Source organism: Pseudopipra pipra, chromosome 6, assembly GCF_036250125.1.
Source record: "Pseudopipra pipra isolate bDixPip1 chromosome 6, bDixPip1.hap1, whole genome shotgun sequence".
Taxonomy (NCBI): Eukaryota; Metazoa; Chordata; class Aves; order Passeriformes; family Pipridae; genus Pseudopipra; species Pseudopipra pipra.
Genome location: NC_087554.1, coordinates 19,147,824 through 19,168,786, shown reverse-complemented (window position 1 = coordinate 19,168,786; position 20,963 = coordinate 19,147,824). Strand labels below are relative to the sequence as shown.

The 20,963-nt window shown below is 47.1% G+C and overlaps 1 protein-coding gene across 6 annotated transcripts in view; it reads left to right on the top strand.

Annotated features, from left to right (window-relative positions):
- LOC135415656 (USP6 N-terminal-like protein) overlaps positions 1 to 20,963 on the top strand; it is a 77,925-nt gene that overhangs the window by 52,269 nt on the left and 4,693 nt on the right. For all 6 annotated transcript variants that reach the window (XM_064657661.1, XM_064657663.1, XM_064657664.1 and 3 more), the window contains 9 exons: positions 316 to 396; positions 9,027 to 9,134; positions 12,945 to 13,054; positions 13,678 to 13,726; positions 15,206 to 15,326; positions 16,181 to 16,275; positions 17,840 to 17,905; positions 19,287 to 19,386; positions 20,667 to 20,819. In XM_064657661.1, the coding sequence (XP_064513731.1) occupies positions 316 to 396; positions 9,027 to 9,134; positions 12,945 to 13,054; positions 13,678 to 13,726; positions 15,206 to 15,326; positions 16,181 to 16,275; positions 17,840 to 17,905; positions 19,287 to 19,386; positions 20,667 to 20,819 (883 nt within the window). The remainder of the gene's footprint in view (positions 1 to 315; positions 397 to 9,026; positions 9,135 to 12,944; positions 13,055 to 13,677; positions 13,727 to 15,205; positions 15,327 to 16,180; positions 16,276 to 17,839; positions 17,906 to 19,286; positions 19,387 to 20,666; positions 20,820 to 20,963) is intronic.

Below are 20,963 nucleotides of genomic sequence, written 5' to 3'. Positions count from 1 at the left end.
ATGTTTCTGCCAGTCTGATACAGTGATACAGTTTTTGAGGCTAGCTGAACCTGCAAGTATTTTTATTGTCAAGGAATATCCTCTTGGAAATGCTTTCTCTATGTTAAGCCTGTGTGTCTTGTCATTTTTACCAATGCTACTTTTAATTACCATGGGTTGAAATTACCAGTTTCTGCAAGCAGCAGTGGATTATTCCCATCTCTAATGCGAAGTCTTTCATAGAAGTTTAAATCTAAGAGAACGAAGTTTTGTGTTTTCAGGAGTTATCTTCTGGGGCTTTTTTTTCTTAAATTTATCTTCTCTTCCCTCCACCAGCAAAAACAGCAGGAAATTGAACGTGTGGACAAGTGGCTTAAGATGCTGAAGAAATGGGGCAAATACAGAAACAGTGACAAGGTAAGGAGGAAAAGAAAGAGCATGTGTCTGGAAGGGCGGGTCTGGTGCATCCTTATGATGAGTCAGGCTTTCAAAAAGTTGATAGAGAAACCAGAGATCACTGGAACAGTGCCTAATTCTACTCATTGGTCTTTAATATTTTAAACCTTTCCTTGAAATTGCTGGGTTACCAGTCGAGGGAAAAGTCCTGTTCTGACTTACATGGTTTTAAAAAGGGTTTCCTAAATGCTGCTGACGGGTTTGCACTTCTGCTTCCCTGTGCAAACAGGAGCACAGCAGAGATATTTGTGTGCCCAGCTGGGTCCCTGCCCAGTGAGAGCAGGGGCAGTGCACGCCACAGATTGCTTCTGTGTCTCCACCTCCTGGGAATGATGTGGGAGATGTGACTGATACGGTCCAGTTGATGTTCCTTGTAATTCTCCTTGGAGAAAGAATTATTTGTCTAGAGCATCACCTGGATTTCATATTTTGCTCCTAGCTGTGCCTGTGAAAAGCCACTTAGGTGTTAGATTTGTGTCCACCTGTGTGTGAAAATCAAGGATGGAGATAGCCTTCACGTTTAGCAGGAGGAGTGGGGTGTTTATCTGGGTTGCTTTAGCTCCTACTGAGAGTCCTTGGGAGAAATTTGGGCTTGGTTAATAGGGTTACACAGAGAGAAATGTCTCAGATGAGAATATTTGCATAGCTGTAGGGATAATGTCAAGCAGAGCATCCTCCTTGCCCAGCCATCAGTTCACCCAGCTGTAGTCTCATCCTTTTTTAAAAAAAAAAAACAAAACCAAAATCATCTTCATTAGAGCAGGGATAGGGCATAGATGGGCTTGGGACTTTTAAGTCTTTTTGTTTACTTCAGGGTGGTTCTAATTATTTGGTTCATCGGTGCTGCTCCACAGGCAAAATTAGAGGCTCTCCTATGGCTTGTTTTTTTCCTAATTAGAAGTTAGCACTAATTGTTTAGTGGCCTTGTGGGTAAACCACTGAATTCCAGCAGAGTGCAGGGAATTCCTTTGGGTCCTGGAGGATGTTGGGGGCGAGTAATGATGCACAACTTGACTTCCCTGAGTCAGCCAGTGGGGACAGACAGAATCTGGCATGAGGGGTGTAGAGCAATAGTGATCCCCATCTATCTTGGATTTACTTTAATAATTAGTGGGTGTGTTAAGCACACTGTGGCTGACATCACTCAGGTCTGCTGGATGGCGAAGGCTTGGACCGGCAAGTGGGGTTTGAGGGTCTTTGGGTCAGAAAATCACAGAGCTCTTGTAGTAGAATAAAGGATGTTATTTATAACAGCCTGTAAATGGTCGATGACTCTTGGGCACAGAGATGGCATTGTCTTCATGCTGGGGGACTGGAAATGGCTGTCCCCTCTCCCAGCAGACAGAGAAGCAGTGCTTGGCCCCAAGCAGGGAAGGGAGCAGTCTGGTGACCCCAGAGTAGAAAGGAACTTTGGTTTCAGTCCCGTCCAGCCTAACACCCTGCTGCCTTGTGCCAAGACAAGTGCAGGCAGGGAGGTCTGTAGCAGCCACACAGACCCTGAGAGGCACAAAAAAGTGCTTTTAAAAAAATAGTAAAATTAGGTTGTACCCTTCACCTAGATGTGCAACCCCATGCTCTCATGTCAGGAGCATGGAAGGTGCTCAGATATTCCTGTTACAGCGGCTGGATGCAGTTCAGCTGTGGCATTTCAAAGACCTTATGCTGGGATCACAGTCATGCCCTTGAGATGGCTACGTTTTCTTTTCTAAGTAAAGTAAATCTGACAAGCCCTTGATCTGATTTTTTTAAAGCAGAGTGGGTTGGTTTTGTTCCCTCTCTGAGCACTCAGGCTGACACATCTGCCTTGCACGTTTTCTTCAGGTTTGTCTTTGCCACTTTGCTGACATGATAGAAACCAGAGTGTCACAAGACAGCAGCTCCATGTTATTTTAACAATGACTAGGATGTCATCTTTGAAAAATTCCTCTTACTGAAGACAGGAATCTTCCCTTTGATGTTCATTTTGATACACTGTGCTTTTTTAGAAGGAAAAAAAATCTTGTTGCTGGAACCACAGGCAGTTTCACAGAGAAATTGCCCTGACTTTGACTGCATGAATGATGTAGAAACCTGTCTTATTTTCCAGGTTAGGACTTTCTGGATTTCAGGGCCAACCTTTTGAGTTCCAGTTCATATGCTGGAGCTGGCAGACATCTGATCATATTGAGTGCTTGATGAAGAGGGACTTACCAAGCAGACCACTGTGTTTTGCAGCATCTTTGTACCCGATCGGGGCTTAGGTTGTTGTCTCAGTCTCTGTGTTGTGAAATGTCCGCAGGAGGAGGGAGGTTTTGTACCCATCCAGGGTGCTGACTCCAAAGCAGCTACCCATCAGTGGGCAAGAAAGCAGCTTTTTCAGACCCCTGGCATGAGCCATTGCCAGAGAGCAGCAGGTTTGGCTTCCTGTTCCCTCACCTGCAGCCAGTGTGCATCCCTGTTTGCTGCTGGTTGCAGTCTGGGTCTTGTGGCTGTCACAGATTATAGGAAATCAGGGTGAAAAAAAGAGGAAGACCTTTTACAGTTCCTAGCCCAGAATGGCCTGACCATGCCTAAAATAATTTCTGGCATAACCTGTTTCAGGATGAGAAACAAATAGGATTATCTTAATTAAGGTGATGTCCTGAGGCTCCCTGTGCTCGTTATCACTTCAGATTTGTCTCCATGTCTCTCCTCAACACATTTTGTAGCGACATGATTTAATTTCAGTAGCAACATCAGCAAAAAGTGACACCAGCACAATTCCTCACATGGGTGGGGTTAGAATGATGCAATAGTGCTTTTTTCTGGCTGCACTTCCACAAGGGAAAGGGCACAAAAATAAAGGAGTCCATGAAAGGACCACACTGTTTTGCAGAGTTAAGCTATGTCAAACTTGCAAAGAAGTGCTAAATTGTGTTACTCGGGGTTCAGCACAGGGAGGGTCAGGTGATCTTTGTCCTCTTCACTGCTGGTTTGAACCCAGGTTTAAATCTCAACCTGACTCTGCTTGGGAAGGTTAGGAAGTGGTTGGTGCATGTAAAAATATAACAGTTCAGGCAGCACAGTTTTGCAGAGAAAAAAGGCTCTGCTGTGTGTGCTCCAACAGTGGGATAATTTATTCATCATAGCCCTGAAATAGATGGATTTCAGCCAGAAGTATCGGTCGCAGGGAGAGGATATGACATCTGCATCATTTGCAAGCTGTGTCTTATTGCTGTCCATGTGGGATGGGACCATTAAAAAGGGATGTCTTTGGTCAGAGATGTCTGGTTTTTAGGCAAAGCCTGCCTTTGTGCATGGGGGTAGCCTGGTCTCTGCTAAGGTCATGGGAGTGCAGGGCACTTAATCCAGTGCATGCCAGCAAAGCAGTTTAGGATGAATTGGGGATCTGTATGGACTGACACAGACCCCCAGGAGCAAATAGTCTGCTAATGCCAGGGAGAGCCAGCAGATGTTTGTCATGTCAGGGTTGGCTGAAGTCAGGTCTCCTGCATGCAAATGCTATGGGAAAGAAAAGGGGTTGCATCTGGGAGCTGCAGGGTGGCTTCGCCTGCCTTTTTTTTTTTTCCATTTTGGAAGAGCAGGTTGCATTTTTCTCTCCTCCAAAGGTAGCCCAGGCAGTAAAGGTAAATGCCTACCCACAGCCCATCAGCTTTAGGATTTAAATTTGCCCCTGCTTTGCTGCTGGAGCCCCTGCAGACCTGGTTACACCTCATCTGGCATAGCTGCATAGGCCCCAGCTGCGGGCACAGCAGCTGAGTTGGGAGTAAGCATTATCTGTATGGAAAAAAAGCCATGTGCAGTGATGTCCCATCTGCCAAGTGTCTTGCACAGCCACATCATCAGTCAGTCATCTTTGTGCACTCAGCTGGCTTTGTGGTACGAAAAAGAAATCCTCTTCTCTGGGGTGATGGTTGTCGTGGTGGTGGTGAAAATCTTCATAGCTCATTTCCCCTGGTGCATCATTGGTAGAGGATGTGAAGAAGTCTTTCCTCTTCAGAAGGATCACTCTTTGAGCCCTAAAGGAATTTAGGAAGGGGGGCTTCCCTGCACTTCAGGGCGTTGGAGATGTATGTGGGTATAGAAAGAGACTTGAAAGGGATATCACCATGCATATCGAGATTTGGGCATTGCTCCTGCAGTCTCTTCCTGGTGAGCCATGCACAAGGCTGAGAAGCTAACAGTGACAGACTGCAAAGTGTGAAAGTGAACTGCAATGTGTATATTCTGCTTTAAAAACCAACCCACGTCTCCCAACCCCTTTTTAACTGCAGTGTCTTAACTACTGCAAAAACATGTTCTGTCTTTAAAGGCAGTAACTCCACTCTTCTAGTTAATGACCTGGAGCACTTGGTTGGGTACTTCTCAGAGGAGATTTCTGATGCAGGAAGATGGAGCTCAGGTCTGTACTTCTATAGTCTTCCCCATCCCAATTACCAGAAAGAAAATACATGGGGAAGGGAGAGATAAGGATGGGGTGGTGATGGCCTCTGTGCCACAACCTTGGTATGCTAAAGCCTAGAGAGGGAAGATGATCCTATGACAAAATCTGCAGCAGGTTTTAAACACTGTGGGTTCAGTCCTTGGCTGACATGGCTTTTCTGCACAGTGTCTTGAACTATTGCTTTGACCACCAGCAGCTCCATTTGTGGAGCGGGATGATGTCCATTCTTCCTGCCCTGCATTGGTCAGTCTGCCAGTCTGCATAGCACGTGATCTGGTTGCTCCCTTCCCATCTATAAGGGCTGAGCAGTCCATAAGAGATCAAAAATTGTGACCTTGAGAGTTGTTTTTGATTCTCACATGAAACAGGAATTGTCATCACCTGATGCCTTACCTCTGTCACTTCATCCCAGCGTAAATGCTGCTTGTAATGGTAACTTCCCTGTTTTCCTTTAAGTTTCACAGTGCAGAAAAGTTGCTCATTTTTCCTCTGCGTGACTCACAGCTCCGAGGTTTTATCACTTTCATGTCTGGAGGCGGTGGGAGGAGGAAAGCCCTTGAATAAATAACATGAAGGCATTTCAGTTCAGTGTCATCTCAGCATGTTTTGTAACTTTCCTGTTCCTTCCACACTTGTGCAAAGAAAATCATTAGAGACATTTACTATATGCCACTGAGGGTTGCACTCATTAAAGTACAGCAATACCAGCTCTGGGAATTCAAAACAAAATTATTTTCTTCCCACAGAGCTAAGCATCACCTACCCTGGCAGCTGTCAGTCAGTCTCTCCTAATCCATTGGAAATAAATAATTTTTTCTGAATCGGTGTTTTTATCAGAATTGGTTCATACTCCAGTTTCTTGATCCCACCTCAGCTTTTTCTTCATGAAGGCATGAGTGCTTGCAGGAGCCAGGCTTTCATGGGTGCCTTACCAGTACTACTTTGGGGATGTGGTTCACCTTTGTGCCTCTTGATGCATTGCACTTCTTTCATCCTGATTTAATGACTCTCAGGAACTGGGTCTTTCACCTGTGGGGATGAAGCTGTCCTGCATGGTGTGAAGGTTTGCTGTCCTCAGAAGCACCTCCCCACGTGAGCTTGGACGAGCAGAACCAACTCCCCTGGATGTGCAGATGGTGAATTAGTGATGTCCCTCTTAAAATGCGGGATGCTGTTGAGCAGGATGATGGCCTTCTATGGGTGTGTCTGCTATTGAGGTTGCCTTTTGTTGCTATTGAGGTTGCCTTGAGGTAGACAGAGGGGAGGGCAGGATCTGGTAAAGGATTTCTGTAGGATTTGGTCCTGGCTGTATATTGGACCTTCAAAGCTGGTGCTAAGCAGCACTTGGGCAAAGCAAGGATTTGGGAAGTGCAGAGAATGGAGTTTTGAATGTTGAATGTGAATTACACTTACAGGATCAGGATACATTACACTGACACTTCCTGTGACAGCAGAAATACTGAAATATTTATCATAATGGGGTGCAAAAGCATTCCCACACACATCTAGTTCTCCTAGTACTACATGGTGATCTTGACACTTGCTAGAGAGCTGGTTTATATACCTATTTTGGCTGGGATAGTGGTGTTAATTCTTTGCTGTCACCTAGCCTGTCTGCTTGAACTCCACCTCCTGTCTTGCCTCATCTTGTCCTGGCTCTTCAGCCCATTGCTGGGTTTTGCCCTGGGTAGGCACAGTGCTGCTGTGCAGACAGGAACAAAACGAGGGGCATGGGTCTGTGCTACAGAGGCTGCGAGCCAGCTGTGGTTATGGTCCTTATATCTTTGTGAAAAGTTGGCTTTAAAAAGTGAGGTTGGAAATAAAAAAGGCAATGGTGTGAGGTGGGTCAGAAAGGAAAGGTAGCAAGAGCAGATGTTCAGTTTGGTGTAAGAGATGCAAAGACAGTGCAGCAGGCCCACATCCAGAAAACCTTCCACTAGGATCTCAATGCTTCCCTGTCAATTGCAGCCCTTCTCTTACATCAGCCTGGATTGCATGAAGCAGAACAACCTTTGGAAAAAAAAAAAAGAGGGATTTTGAAGGTGGGCAGGTACATTTGTACCAGGCAGTGACAGTAGCTCAAGCTGATTGCCTGGTTGGGTGCTGCCCTGCTCAGCCTCGAGCTCATTCCCATGACTGAAAATCCAGCACCTCTGTCCCCTCACAAGAGATTGTCTGGTTCTGAGGGAGCACCACATCACAACATAAATACCCTCCACGGCTGGAGCTTGGGCATGTGCTGCAGGTCCTCAGGAGCCTGGAGGAGTGCTCCAGTTGGTTTTGTGCTGCAGCTGCAAGGCATTTCATGGGTGGGATGAATGAAAGGGTGGAAAATACTCCAAAATGGAGCTTTTTTTCTTTTTTATGAAGCATTTTCTTTTAATGGAATAAGTCAGCAATGGAACAAAAGCTTTTTTTTTCTTTCCATTTTACACTGAAATTTAATGGTCTCTTTAGAGAGAAAGGGCTTTATGGCAAGAAAAAGGAAAGAAGCATCTGTGAGATGAAGTGAACATGTGCATGTTTGTCCCCAATCCCCTTCTTTGCCTGCTGAGTGCCCTGCACATTCAGGGGAGAGCCCTTGGTGTAGCCTGCAATCTGCTTTGCCATTTGTCAAGCTGTGAAGCTGCTGTGGACACATCTTTGTGGCTCTCATGGTGAGGGCTCTCCTCTCCAAGGAAAAATGTGTTCTTCTGTCAGTCCCTGAGCATCTAGATGAGAACAGCTATGCCAGGTCAGATCCAAGGCTTCAAAGCCAAGGATGCTGCATCTGGTCTTTGAAGATGAGTCCAAGGGCAAGCATGCCTGCAGGGCTGTGATCCTATTGGCATCATGGAGACATAGTGGGGTGGCTTCTGTAACTGGAGCGGAACGTTGGAATGGAAGGATGCAGGCTCTTTAGGAAGGACAGGAAGGGGAGATGAGGAGTGGGTGTCACACTCTGTGTCAGTGAGGAGTGCATGGAGCTCCGCTTGGGAATGGACGAGGAGCAGAGAGCTTGTGGGTCAGGATTAAAGGGAGGACAGGGACAAGTGTTGTTTTAGTGGGGGTTTGCTACAGGCCACCCAACCAGGAAGACTGAGCACATGAGGCCCTGGAGACAGATAGGAACAGCCTCATGTTCATGAGCTCTGGTCCCCATGGGTGGCTTCAGCCACCCCAGTATCTGCTGGAGGGGACAGCACAGCAGGGCATAAGCAATATGGGAGGAATGCACTGATGATAACTTCCTTCTCCAAATGACAGAGGAGCCAACGAGGAGAAGATGCTGTGCTGGACCTTGTTCTCACCAACAGGGAAGGGCTGGTGGGGAATGTGAAGTTCAAGGGCAGCCTTGGCTGCAGCGGCCATGAAATGCTGGAGTTCAAGATCCTTAGGGCAGCAAGGAGGATGCACAAGCTCACTACCCTGGACTTCAGGAGAACAGACTTTGTCCTCTTCAAGGATCATGGGATAAAGCCCTGGAGGGAAGAGGCATCCAAGGAAGCTGGCTGATATTCAGGCGTTGCCTCCCCCAAGCTCAGGAGCAATGCTTCCTAACAAAGACCTCTCCACTGAAGATAGGTTGAGATAGCTAGATTGTGCAGCCTGAAGAAGAGAAGGCTCCAGGGAGAACTCTTAGTGGCCTTCCAGTACTTAAAAGGGGCTTATAAAAAAAGAGGGAGAGCAACTTTTTACATGGGAAGATAGTGATAGGACAAGAGGGAACAGTTTTAAACTAAAAGAGGGCAGGTTTAGATTAGATGTGAGGAAGAAATTGTTTACTGTGAGGGTGGCGAGGCACTGGCATGGATTGCCTAGAGAAGCTGTGGCTGCCCCACCCCTGGAAGTGTTCAAAGCCAGGTTGGATGGGGCTATGAGCGACCCAGTGGAGTGGAAGGCATCCCTGCCCATGGCAGAAAACAGGTGTTGGAAATAGATGATCTGTAAGGTTCCTTCCAACCCAAACTGTTCTATGGTGCCATGATTCTATGATTTTGACTGAGTAGTTGTCTTCAATGGATGTAGGTAGTCAGCTCATCCATCAGATGTGCCAGTGCAGGCAGATGAAGTGACCGGTTGGGGTGTCTGCTCAGATGGCTGCTGATCTGCCCCAGCAAACTATGGAGAAAATCTGTTCTGCCACCAGCAGGACCAGCTAACCTTGCACACGTTTCCTTCCCTGCAGATGTGCCGGCGAGTGTACAAAGGGATCCCACTCCAAGTGAGAGGCCAGGTCTGGTCACTTCTGTTGGATGTCGAGAAGATGAAGAAGGAGAACGAAGGAAAATATGAGGTATGAGCTCTTCCTGGCAAAGACAAGAGCAAGGTGATGAGGAGGCTAGAGTGGTTGGGGAGGCTGGTTAGGTGGGGCTTCATCAGTCAGGGCAAGTTGGACCCGTGGTGCATGCAGGCGTCTCCATCTCCACTGGCATGGGCAGGAGAGAAATGGGAGTTCTTGTGGGGATGCTTTAATGGGCAGGAGGATTGCACGGCCCTTGCATGCTCCCTCACAGGGCAGCAGCGTGGTGAGTGCCCTCGGGTGTGTGCTGGTGGTGAGGCCTCATCCTGTCTAGTATAAACTCTTTATCAGTGGGAGTACATCAAGCTGGGGTCTTTTAGCATGTTAGCTGGCTGCTTTCTGTAATATGCTGCTTCCATCTGTTGTGCTGGGAGTTGCAAGCAAAGTTGCTGTCAGTTTTATTGCATCTTTAGGGAGAGATGCAGGAAAAAGTGAGGGAAGGCTTAGCAAAGGTACCGCTCACAGTTCCCTGAGCTCCCTGGGGTGATGCAGAGTAGTCACGAGTACCCTGGAGCAGGTAGGTGCTGGATGGGGGTACCCCAAACCTCTGTGTGTGCTTGAAAGTTTGAAATCCCCAGGTGCAGCAAGGTGAGAAGCCCTAAACCAGCCAGCAATCGGTTGTTAGTCAAGAAACCAAAATAAGGGTGGGGTGAAGGCAGATCTTGTAAGTTGGTTTAATTCTGAGCACAGGGTCCTGGCTTAGCACTTAGATGTGCAGCCAAAAGTTAACTGACAGCATTGGAAGAGCTTGGATTGAAGGGGATTCTTTTATCTTCCATCTTCAATTCTTTATAACTGTTGTGAACGTTTCTACTAAAAATCAATATTAAAATAAAAAACTACTTTTCTGTTAAAAATCACTTCTTTTCTCTGCAAGTAGGAAAAAAGCCTCCCTTGCATTGCTTCCTACCAGAGCACTGCATGCTTCAGGCTTGGATTCCATGTCATTAAATAAGCAGTTTCTGTAGCATGCATTGAACAGGAACCCAAGTGACAGGGCTTCTTGTATTTGTTATTTTTATTTCAGGTGTTTTGGCTCCTTTCCATAGGCAGTATGGTAGCCTTTGGTTGATAATTAACTTATTTTCCAAACCTCTGTTATGATTTAGCTCGCATCACGTACCAGGGCGAGGTGTTGTGGAGACAATTATTTTTCAGAGGCAGGAGGTTGAGTGCTGCTTCCAGCACGTATGTCTAAAAATCCCTGCCTATTAAGCAGGATGATGATAACGCTCATTATAGTCAGTCAGGCATAGATGTTACTGGCGAGGTGCCGCTGGGATGGGGGCACAGGCAGGGGCTTGGGGAAGGTGGGCTGGGCTCACTGCAGTCAGCAGAGATAAGGAAGATCTCCCAGAACACAGATTAAAATTGTGCTCCCTCCCTCAAAGCTGTGCTACACAGGCAGGGAAGCAATCCAAGCAAATGAAAGTCGAAAGGAGTTTATCTGTGCTCCAGAGGGGTCTGCGATAAACAGGAGCTTCAGGGCTAATAAGCTTTGCTGGATGCAAACCCTCTACAAGCTCATCTTAATCTGCCTCTTCTTTGGTGCCACCTGCTGCCAGTAATTAGCTCTCTCCTAATTTCCTCCAGGAGAGGCTCAGTGCAGATCCTGGATGAGGGGTTTTGCTTTCAAGAAGGGACTAAGCCTCAGCCTCAGACTTGTGTCATGTAGGGGCTGGTCCCAAGGCCACCCCATTTCTCCCGGGGGTGTGAACTGTAGCACAAAAGCCCGGAGGCTACCATGGGACATGCCATGCTTAGTTTTGATGTGGGTGTGATGCTCTGCTCTTCTGGGGTTTGTTAGTCACAACTGGAGGGCTTGAGGGGAGCTGAGAAGGCAGCAGGAGAAACATCTTGGCCATGGGGCAGAGCAGAGGCATCCTGGCTTTTACCCACTGCTTTGTACAAGGTCTCTGGGACAGGACCTTCAGCTTCCCAGCCTCTGTTCTGCCACCAGCTTGCAGGGCTCACAGTGCTAATGAGCTCAGCAGAGCAACTGCAGAGCAACTGTGGAACCCCCAGTTTACTTAAACAGGAAAAAAAGGAGAATAACCCAACCTGGGTTTTCTTTTTTAACATCTGCGCAATTACTAAAGTCTTCTGAGTGCATGGAGACGAGAAAGTGCTGTGCAACCTACCTGCTATTCAGGTGGAGTACTTCAAAACAAACTGAAGTAGGGTTTTTTACAGTCTTTGAGAGATTGCCATGTTATTCTGGCAGGGAAAACAAGAGGGACTTTAGCGGGGAAATTTGAACTGAACTGACCCAGTGGATATGAATAATCCTCTTCTCTCAGGTAGTCTATTTGCTTTATAGAGGACAAGTATCCATAAGATGCAGAGAGCACAGTATTTACAGCAGGGAAATTATGTTCTTCATCAGACCTTCACTCTGTGGCTGCTTTTATCCTCCCTTGTCTTGTGCAGGCAAAAATTCAAAATAGCCCTTATACTGTTGCTTCTCCACACAGTTGCTTTCAAGGTTGGAGTTAATATTCCCAAGATGCTGTGACTGCCCCAAATGTTGACCTTTTGATGTTCCCCAGAGCTGATGTGGCCACCTCAGGAGGTCAACAACGGCATGGAGGCACCTGGTGTCAGGCTGACAAGCATTCATAGGATGGCAGCTGCTGGAGCAGATAATAAGCATCTGTGCAGATGTGTTATTTTCTGTCTCCTGTGTCAGCCCAGGAGGGGTCCTGAACCTGGGCTTAAGGCAGGGTGGGCTTGCTGTTTATCTTCGCTGCCTCTAACCTGCTGGTGGATTTCAGTCTGCCTGAAGACAGTCACAAAATGTATTTTCTTCATGCAGTTGGCTCTGTAGCTATCAAAGGAGGAGGGCATGACCACTGGCGGTATCTAAAGGCTGTGAGATGAGATCCTTGGCTATTGCATAATGGCCTTTGCCTGCAGCACAGGGCTGAACAGTGGGTTATGAATGGGACTGTGGTGGGATTTGTCCATGGAGCACCTTCAGCTTGGAACTCTGAGGGCACAATTGGTTGAGGGGGTCTTAACTTTCATTTGAATTTTCATTTTTTTGCACTGGACTTAAGTCCTTTGTCTATGTGATGCTGCCTTAAATGATTAACCAGCATGGAGGGAACATGGGAGTTCTTGGTTTTGGGTTTAGTTTCTCTTCTGGTCTCTGCCGGTTTCTTAAAATTTGCACCAGTCCAAGGGAATACCCCAGAACTGCTTTTCTAATGGAAACTCCTTAAATCTTAGATGATTCTCTTCTGCAGGGCAAGTAGTAGTTGGAGATCATTTCAGAGTCTGTTATAACAGTTTGGACTTTGTTATGACTGAGCCTTTGAAAAGCTCAGGGACTCAGTGTGTACGCTTGCATGTTGGTTCCTTAAGGAAGTTTATCATTCCTTAAGCACTGACAGAGCTCTCAATGCTTTATGATAGCCAGCCAGACTAAGAAATCAAAATAAATCAAAGTGGAATTTAATTGTAAAGGTTTTAGATTCTGAAAACTCAGTATCTGCATTGGAAGATGGGCGAAGGCTGGGTTGGCAGCTGCCACTGTCGTAGCGTGTGAATGTGGGGTAGTGTGTGAATGTGGGGTCGTCCCCTTCTCCTGGGCCAGCAGCACAGACAAGGGTTGGGGATTCACCTCCAGGCTGCATATCATTGCTTACTGAAAGGTGGCAATGTCCCCTGCTCTGGATACCTCTGTGCAGCTCACAAGCTGCCACTCCTGCTGTAGGAAGCCTGACTTCCCACTGTAGGGGGAGAGGCATGGACTGAGATGGTGTCTGACTTCTGCCTCTTGTCTGTCCCTGTCCTGTCCAGCAAATGAAAGAACAAGCAAAGTGTTTTTCATCGGAAATCAAGCAGATAGATTTGGATGTTAACCGCACCTTCCGAAACCACATCATGTTTCGGGATCGCTACGGAGTGAAGTGAGTACAGGAGGCTTCGCGGGGCTATACAGACGCTGGTGCCAGTGGATATGGGGGGATCAGCTGGAGAGGGGCCAGCAGTCCCCTGGTTTGGGGTGGCCACTGGCACCCTGGCTCAGAGCAGCTCACAGGAGAGCAAAGCCATCTCTGCCTGCTCCTCAAACCCTCACCACACAATACAACCCACACATGTTGGGCTGCTGATTCTCCCTTCAGAGAGGTCCACACTGCACCACATTCAGCCCCAGTTCTAGAGCCAAGCACCACTAACCTGTTGCAGTGCCTTGTCCCCCAGGGTTACAGAGGGCTTGTTTTGGGATGGCTGGGATGATGGAGTGGGCCCATCAGGATCTGGGTGGGATGGGGTCTCCACAACAGATGGAGTCGGAGAGGTTTGACAAAGTGGCTTTGTCACTTGGATGGGTCACACCTAGCTGCCCTACACAGTCTCTGAGGAAGTTGCTTTCTAGTTTTGTGAGACCTGCTCCTTGCAGGAGGCTCCTGTGCAAAAGGCATAACTGGCTGGGTGTTTTCAGGGTCTTTGCTCTCTGTGAATGCATTGGTGTGGTCACAAAGCTGGAGACTTTGGGCTCAAGTGTTTTAATATCCTTCTTTCTCCCCAGGCAACAGGCACTCTTCCATGTCTTGTCAGCATACTCTGTTTATAACACCGTAAGTAGTAAGTCCAGTCAACATGAATAGCATTGTGATTTACATGTATATATATATACGTAAAGATTTTTAAAAAGCATTTTATATATATATATGTAGACAAGTATGTTTGTATGTATATATACAAAATATGTATTTTATATTTTTATATATATATATATATATAAAATAGACACACATATTTAACCAGTGGTAATTCCAATTTTAAGTCCTAATGCTGGCTTATACAGACAGCTGCAAGACTCTCAGGCAGTACAGGAGTCTTTGCATAGTTGTTTCATTCCTTTGTTCGTTTTGTCACCTGGTAAATGACATCTGGCAGATTCAGTTTGGGTGAGAGTCAGCAAAGAACAGGGGATTGCCCTTTGGCTTTCCAGCAACACTAGTTAGTCTCTTGGTAGTCTGCCATGTTTCTGCCTTCTTGTCTTACACCAAATGGCATTCCTTGTTATGAACACTGACTTATTAGAGCAAACCAGTCATTTTTTAGCTGAAGGGCATAGGAAGAATAAGCCTAAACTAGCAGCTGAACCTACAGCCTCCATCTCCAGGAGGGGACAGTTACCCCGTGAGGCACAGAAGATGCTCAAGGGGTTAGTCAAGGAGCCTCCCTCATACTAGATAAATGCTTATTTTATTTATTTATTGTTTAATTACTTCAGTGCTCATATGGCTGAAGGAATCCAAAACAGCATCAGTCACATGCTGTTTGTCATCCTATCTCCTTGAAGTAGCTGCAGGCACCTCTTATGTTGGGTTTCTGTCCCTCACCCTCCAGGCTTGAGCAGGGAGCAGAGGCATGGTGGGGTAACATTGCCTTCAAACCCCTCACCTCCTGCTGGAGGCCCTGTTAGAGCAGGTCTGGAGGAAGGGCACAAAAATGGTCAGAGGGTCAGAACCCCTCTCTTGTTAAGAAAGGGTCAGAGTTGGGATTGTTCAGCCTGGAGAAGAGAAGGTTCTGGAAAGACCTCATTGCAGCCTTTCAATATATAAAAGGGTGTTATAAAAAAAAAAAAGATGGAAAGACTTTTTATTAGGGCACGTAGTGACAGGACAAGGGGCAACATTTTTAAACTGAAAGAGATATGTTTAGGTTGGACATAAGGAAGACGTTTTTCACAATGAGTGTGATGATGCACTGGAACAGGTTGCCCAGAGAAGCTGTGGATGCCCCATTCCTGGCAGTGTTCAAGGCCTGGTTGGATGGGGCTTTGAGCAACCTGGTGCAGTGGAAGGTGTCTCTGTGCATGGCAGGGGGGTTGGGCGAGATGATTATGCAGGTCCCTTCCAACCCAATCTACTGTGAGACAGTGATGTAGCAGATGCTGTAGACATGTGGGAGCTGTGAATTTGGACATAAATGGTAAAGACATTGAAACAGGACAAACCTTGAAAGAGGAGAGGGAAGCATCGGCAGCCTGACCTGCTTCTACAGTTTTAGCATTATGGTAGTAAGTGTGTCCCTCTTGGCTCTTGCAGGAAGTGAGCTACTGCCAAGGGATGAGCCAGATTGCAGCCATCCTCCTGATGTACTTGAATGAAGAAGATGCGTTTTGGGCACTGGCACAGCTGCTGACCAATCAGCGACACGCCATGCACGGTAAGGCTGGGGGGGGATGTGGATGGGTGTCTGGCAACAGAAGGGAAGGCTGTTTAGTTGGTCAGTAGAGCCTTGTTTCTCCTCACATACTTGTTTAATTAAAGTGGGTAAGGCTTAACTATATACGCAGCCTGACTGTGGAGTTGAACTTTGCTCTTGGAGGCAGACAAGTTCTTATCAGAAAAAAATGTGTTTTATCGACAATGAAATTTAGTGCTCAGTAATTAACACTTCCACAGAGGTGTTATCCTCCCTCCAGAGTGCTTTGCCCTTGGCAGTAAATTAACTCAAGATTATGAGTTTATAAGAAGTCTCACAGAAGTACATCCAAGAGCATCCATTAAATGTGGATGTAAGTCCACCAAATGTGCTGTATTATTTTACTTCAAACGAATTAAAGATCCTTTCATCTTACTTGTGGTTATTTTATGGGCAGAGGGCTAAGCCTTGATAACTCTGGACAGTCTTAAATGTGATTAACTGAGATTACAGGGCACTGCACAAGCTTGTGGTGTTCAAACATCTTCAGGTTTTCTCTGAACCTTGGTGAGCACTGAAGTGTGTTCAGAGAGGTCTTGGCCAAGCCAAGTCTCAGGCAGGTGGGCTGGGGAAGGTGCATGGTCTGGTCCATGGGGCTGGTTGAGAAGGACCAGCTGAGGTTGGTCTGAGGGTCCCGTTGTCCATGTAGATGGAGTGAAGGGCGGACTCTGGGAGGGAGGTAGCTGGGCTCCCTGTGGTCCAGCTGACTTCAACAGGCAATTGAAGAGATGAGTTTCTAGAAAATCAGACTGTCCCTGTCCCTGCTCCAGAGCTTTTCTGATTATTTTTTATTTCTCTCATCTTTTCTTGTTAAGGTTTTTTCATTCCTGGGTTCCCGAAGCTGCAGAGGTTTCAAGCTCACCACGAACAGATTTTAAGCAAACTGTTTCCCAAACTGAAGAAGCACATGGTATCTCTTTGCTATCAGTCTTCCTATAAAATAATACCACCTTTTAATGCTAAAGCAGTTAATGTAATGTTCTGCCAAACAGATGCACAACCGAACATACTTCTAACCATGTTGGACTGCTTCAGCCACAAAGAGGCAAGCATTTATTAAATGGGGTGCCCCAACCTTGCTGAGGCAAACGGTTATCATTCGCTTGCTGGTCATCATTAGTGGAGGGACTGCTAAAATCTAAAGGCTTCCCTAGGAAAACCAGGCAGAAAGGCTTACAGGGCCTGCAGCAGAAGGAGCTGTTCCATACAGCAGTGAGGCTGGACTGTGTTCTTATACCAGCTGCAAAGCCCAAAGGCTGATGCTGAATTTTCTGGAGTCTTAATTCAGTAATTATTAGCTCCAAGTGCTTTGCTGTTTTTTAAAGACAGGAGACACATAACATTTGCTGTTGTGTTTTGTTGCTCAGGCATGTCCAGTTGGTTTTCTCTCTAGCAGATGGTACAGGCCCGTTTGATAGCTGGAGAAGCATCTGCAGGACACACCGACTGCAGTCTAATGTCTTAGGCAACTGTTTTGCAACACCTGCTCCCCTTTTTTTTTTTTTGCCTTGTCCACCCTTGCATTTGCTGAAGACAGTTGGCATTCAGTGGCCAGACTCCTCAAGTTTTCTTATGCTACCAAAGGGCTTGGTGGCCCCCAGCTCCAGGAAAAGCTGCTTATATTGCCATCAGTTCCAACAGCTCTTGCTCCGTGCTACAAACGAGCCAGACCTGCCTGTAAAAGTGAAACAGGGCCAGGACAGGTTTTCACTTAATTATGGTCACCAGCAGAGGAGGGAGGGTGGGAATAACTCTGAAAGCTGCTTCATGCCTCCTGCTCCTGAAGGCTCTCCAGGGTTGCAGGTACTCAGCACCAGACAAGAGCAAAGGCCTGAGTCTCAGACGTTAATCCCATGGGCTTCTTCCTCTTCCCATCCCCACCGCTTTGTTGGCTTTGCAGGAGCGGTTATGTCAGTTCTGTGCACGGGCAGAGCACTGTGCATCCAGCACCGTTAGACAGGGTGATGATGGTGAGGTTTTTAAGACTTCTTAAGAGCTTTCCTTAGCCTGTCAGGCTGTCCTGCTCCTGCAGCAGCCATGCCATGCCATGCAAATGAGGTGGTGATTTTAAAGCTGGCTTGACTGTGCTCAGAGAGGCTTGCATGGGAATTGCTATGGAAACAAAAATGGTCATCTGCAAGGAGTGAGTGGTTTGGGTTCCTCAAAGTTTTTTGTAAATCCCTTGGAGTAGGGATCCCTGGAGTAGGCCAGAAAAGCTTCTCCTAGAAATTCCTGTCCAAAGTTGTAACTGAAGTCTGTCGACATCGAGGATTGGCCAAAGGAGGGCTTCAAAACTGGTATTAAAAGCAGGGGCTTTGTTGGGAGACAAACCACAGCCAGATCCTGCAACCCAGACCCTAGCATTAATGAACCAACCAACCAACCAACCAACCTCCCCCAAAGCCTTATGAGCTGTTTGAACTTCCAGCAGCCACCCCGGTGAAAGCCTGTCTCTCTTTGCTGTCTCCCCCCAGGACAAAGAGCAGATGACTACAGGGATTTATACAACCAAGTGGTTCCTGCAGTGTTTCATTGACCGGGTGAGGATGCTCTGGGGGTTTTTTGCTGCTCTGTTGTTTGCATGCATGGTTAATCTGCCAGGGATTTTTTCTAAATATCATACTTTGAAGAAAGTGTTAATATTTTATAAGATGGGATACTATGCACACTCTCATAAGACAAATTAATAAAGGAGAAGCTAAAAATAACTGCATGTCACTGATGACAAACCAATTCCTGCTGCCTCATCTAAAGCAGTTGCTGGGAGATGGCTCAGCAGCAGCAGCATGAGCTTTAAACTTGGGAGAGATCTTTCTTTTGCCCACTGGCACTGCTGCAAAGGCAATTAACCTCACTTGGGCTCTGGAAACAGCATAGGGAGGAGAAGAGCTGGGGGCACAAACTTCAACAAATAGCAGTGTAGCAGCTGCAGGCAGACGAGAGGGCTGGGACTGGAAACATGTGAAAGCATGAGAAAATTACCCTGATTTGTTCAGAGCTAATTTGCCAGTCCTGAGCCAAGACTACTTTATTTTTAGGGGCAGTATTCTGCTTGCACACTTGAATGCAATGTCCAGACTTGCTAATGTTTAGGACATCTGTGTGCCCCAGTCTCAATTTTCTGATGCCCTGTCTCTTGTAAAACAGTGGATGACCTCCTCCCCTTGAGAGGGGACTCACTGCTTTGCAGTCTTCCACTAAAAGCTGTATAAAATGCAAAGTCTGCAGTAGCATGTGGCAAAAGAGCTGCAATGGTCAGTTGTGCCAAAGTCTGGAGTGCAGCATCTTAAATTTGAACTTACATGTCACAGTAGGACCAGTACTGACGTTTTTGTTAGTGAGATGCCTTAGATCTTTGCTGGGAGGTATAAGGCTCCTTCATCACTTTGGATATCAGTTCACTCCTGTTTGTCAGATTGGGTGTGGGTGCAGATGAAAACCTCTTGCAGAGGTGTTTCTAGCAGGCAGAACTAAGTCTGTGTATAAGGAAAACCACTCCTCTGGACACCACATGAGTGATTTTTTTAATGCTTAGTAAGGCATCATTGGGCTTTCAGACCTATGCCATAAATAGCCCTTTCGAGAAATTTGGATGCATACAGGAGTTGTTTTGTGTGCTTGCAAGGCTGAAAGATGATGGTGCTCCCTCCAGGATAGGGGAATCCATGTGCTAGCATGCTTGTGAGGAAAGCTTCTCATTTTTCTCCATTCATGGGTGGGTTTTAAGTACTTTCCCAGCCACCCAAGGTTGTTAGCTTTAAGGCAAAGCCATAGATGAAAAGATATATTTCTGTGTTATAGATGAATTCAAGACTTCCAAAGCCTAGCTGTGTTGTGTGTTTTGGTGCAAGGGGATGTAGTGATGGCACCAACCTCTGTATCATCATCCCTTATGTGTATTTGTTTGTGTATTTGAAACAGACGCCCTTCACCCTCACCTTGCGGCTGTGGGACATCTACATCCTGGAAGGGGAGCGTGTGCTGACAGCCATGGCTTACACCATCCTCAAATTGCACAAAAGTAAGGTCCCAGCAGACTGTGTCCCGCGTGGCCCTGTGTTGGGCTGCCCTTGGGCTGCCAACCCAGAACGCCTTGCTGGCCACTTCCAGCCTTCTCCAGGCCCTGCGCTGGCCATAAAAGTCACAGTCCTGAGCTGATGCTCTGGGGACGAAATGAGATGCTGCAAGGGTTGACGTGCTGTGCTCATCACACACAAACCTCACTTGAAACGCTCCCAGCTGCCTCTTTCTACACATATTCTGTGTATGTGCCCCACATATTCTATCAACAGGCTTTTTAGGGGCAATACCGACAGCAATTGCCACACTTTGCAGCATCTTTCTTTGCTGCATCTTTGAAGCATCTGTCTGCAGAACTCTAGGTGGTGGTTCAGCTGAAAAGTCTGTAGAAGGAGAAGTAAATCCATTAATATACTTCTAAACTGATCAAAACCTGGGTTTCTTGCATAACATTAGAGCAGTGATGTTTCTACCGTGAGAATTTTGTGACTTTGAACCCCTGTCCTCCCATAAGATCGCAACCCTGCTCTGTCACTCTGTGGCCTTGATCTGGGGCAGGAGTGTGTGCTGGAAACCTTTAGGCCAGCGGGATTTTTGGGACTGCGTGTGTTGGCTTTTGTAAACAGCCCCCCACTCTTCCTTCAGTTAAATGAAGAACAGGCTATCCAGAAATAAATCTTGAAGTATCCTGTTTGTCTGCAAAAAGCTGGAAACTGGCAGGCAGGCAGATGTTTCAGCTTGCCTGTGAAATCTCTCCTCCCTGAGGAATGTGATGCAGATTGGCATCCCTTCCTGCAACCCATTCCAGACTGTATCCCATCCCTGCCTGCAACCCTGGTGAGGGCCAGCACCTCTGCCTGCATCCCTGCCTGCTGGCTGGTGCAGGTTGGCATCCCTGGCTGGTGGTAGCAGCTGCCAGCAGTAGCTGTCAGCCTGATGCTCAGGGCCTGTCTCATGGAGCTTTTCCTCCTCCTAGAGGTATTGGTGAGAACTTCCAGAAATGGCCAAAAACGTGCATCCTTGTCAGCACAGCTCCCAGCCTCGCCATTGTCCTGCCATTGCAGAGCTACTGCTCAGAGGTGGCACAGGGATATGTACATGTATTGATGACCCTGAGCAAGAGTGGAAAGGTGGGAGAGGGGCGAAAACATTCAGGCTGTCTCACTGCAGGGTGGGAACAGCAGCAGAATCCCAGATAAAACCAAAGCAGTGCAACCCACGCTCATGCTACCCTGCAATTTGGCTGTGCTGCTATCATTACTGTTTTCTTCTGTTCCCCAGAGCGCTTGCTGAAGATGACACTGGAAGATTTACGTGAGTTTCTGCAGGAGAAAATTGCTGCTTCCCTGCAGTATGAGGACGATGCAGTCATCGAGCAACTGCAGGTGTCAATGACTGAGCTGCGGAAGATGAAATTTGACCTCCCACCACCAGGTGGGTAGAGGGGAAGGTGGGCAGCCCAGCAGGGACCAGAGCATCCCGCTGGTTGGCTGGGAGCTGGGGCAGCCCAGAAAGGCTGGCACCTGTTGGGTGGAGCATCTGCCTTCCTTGCATTCAGGGCGTACAGAAATGGACTGA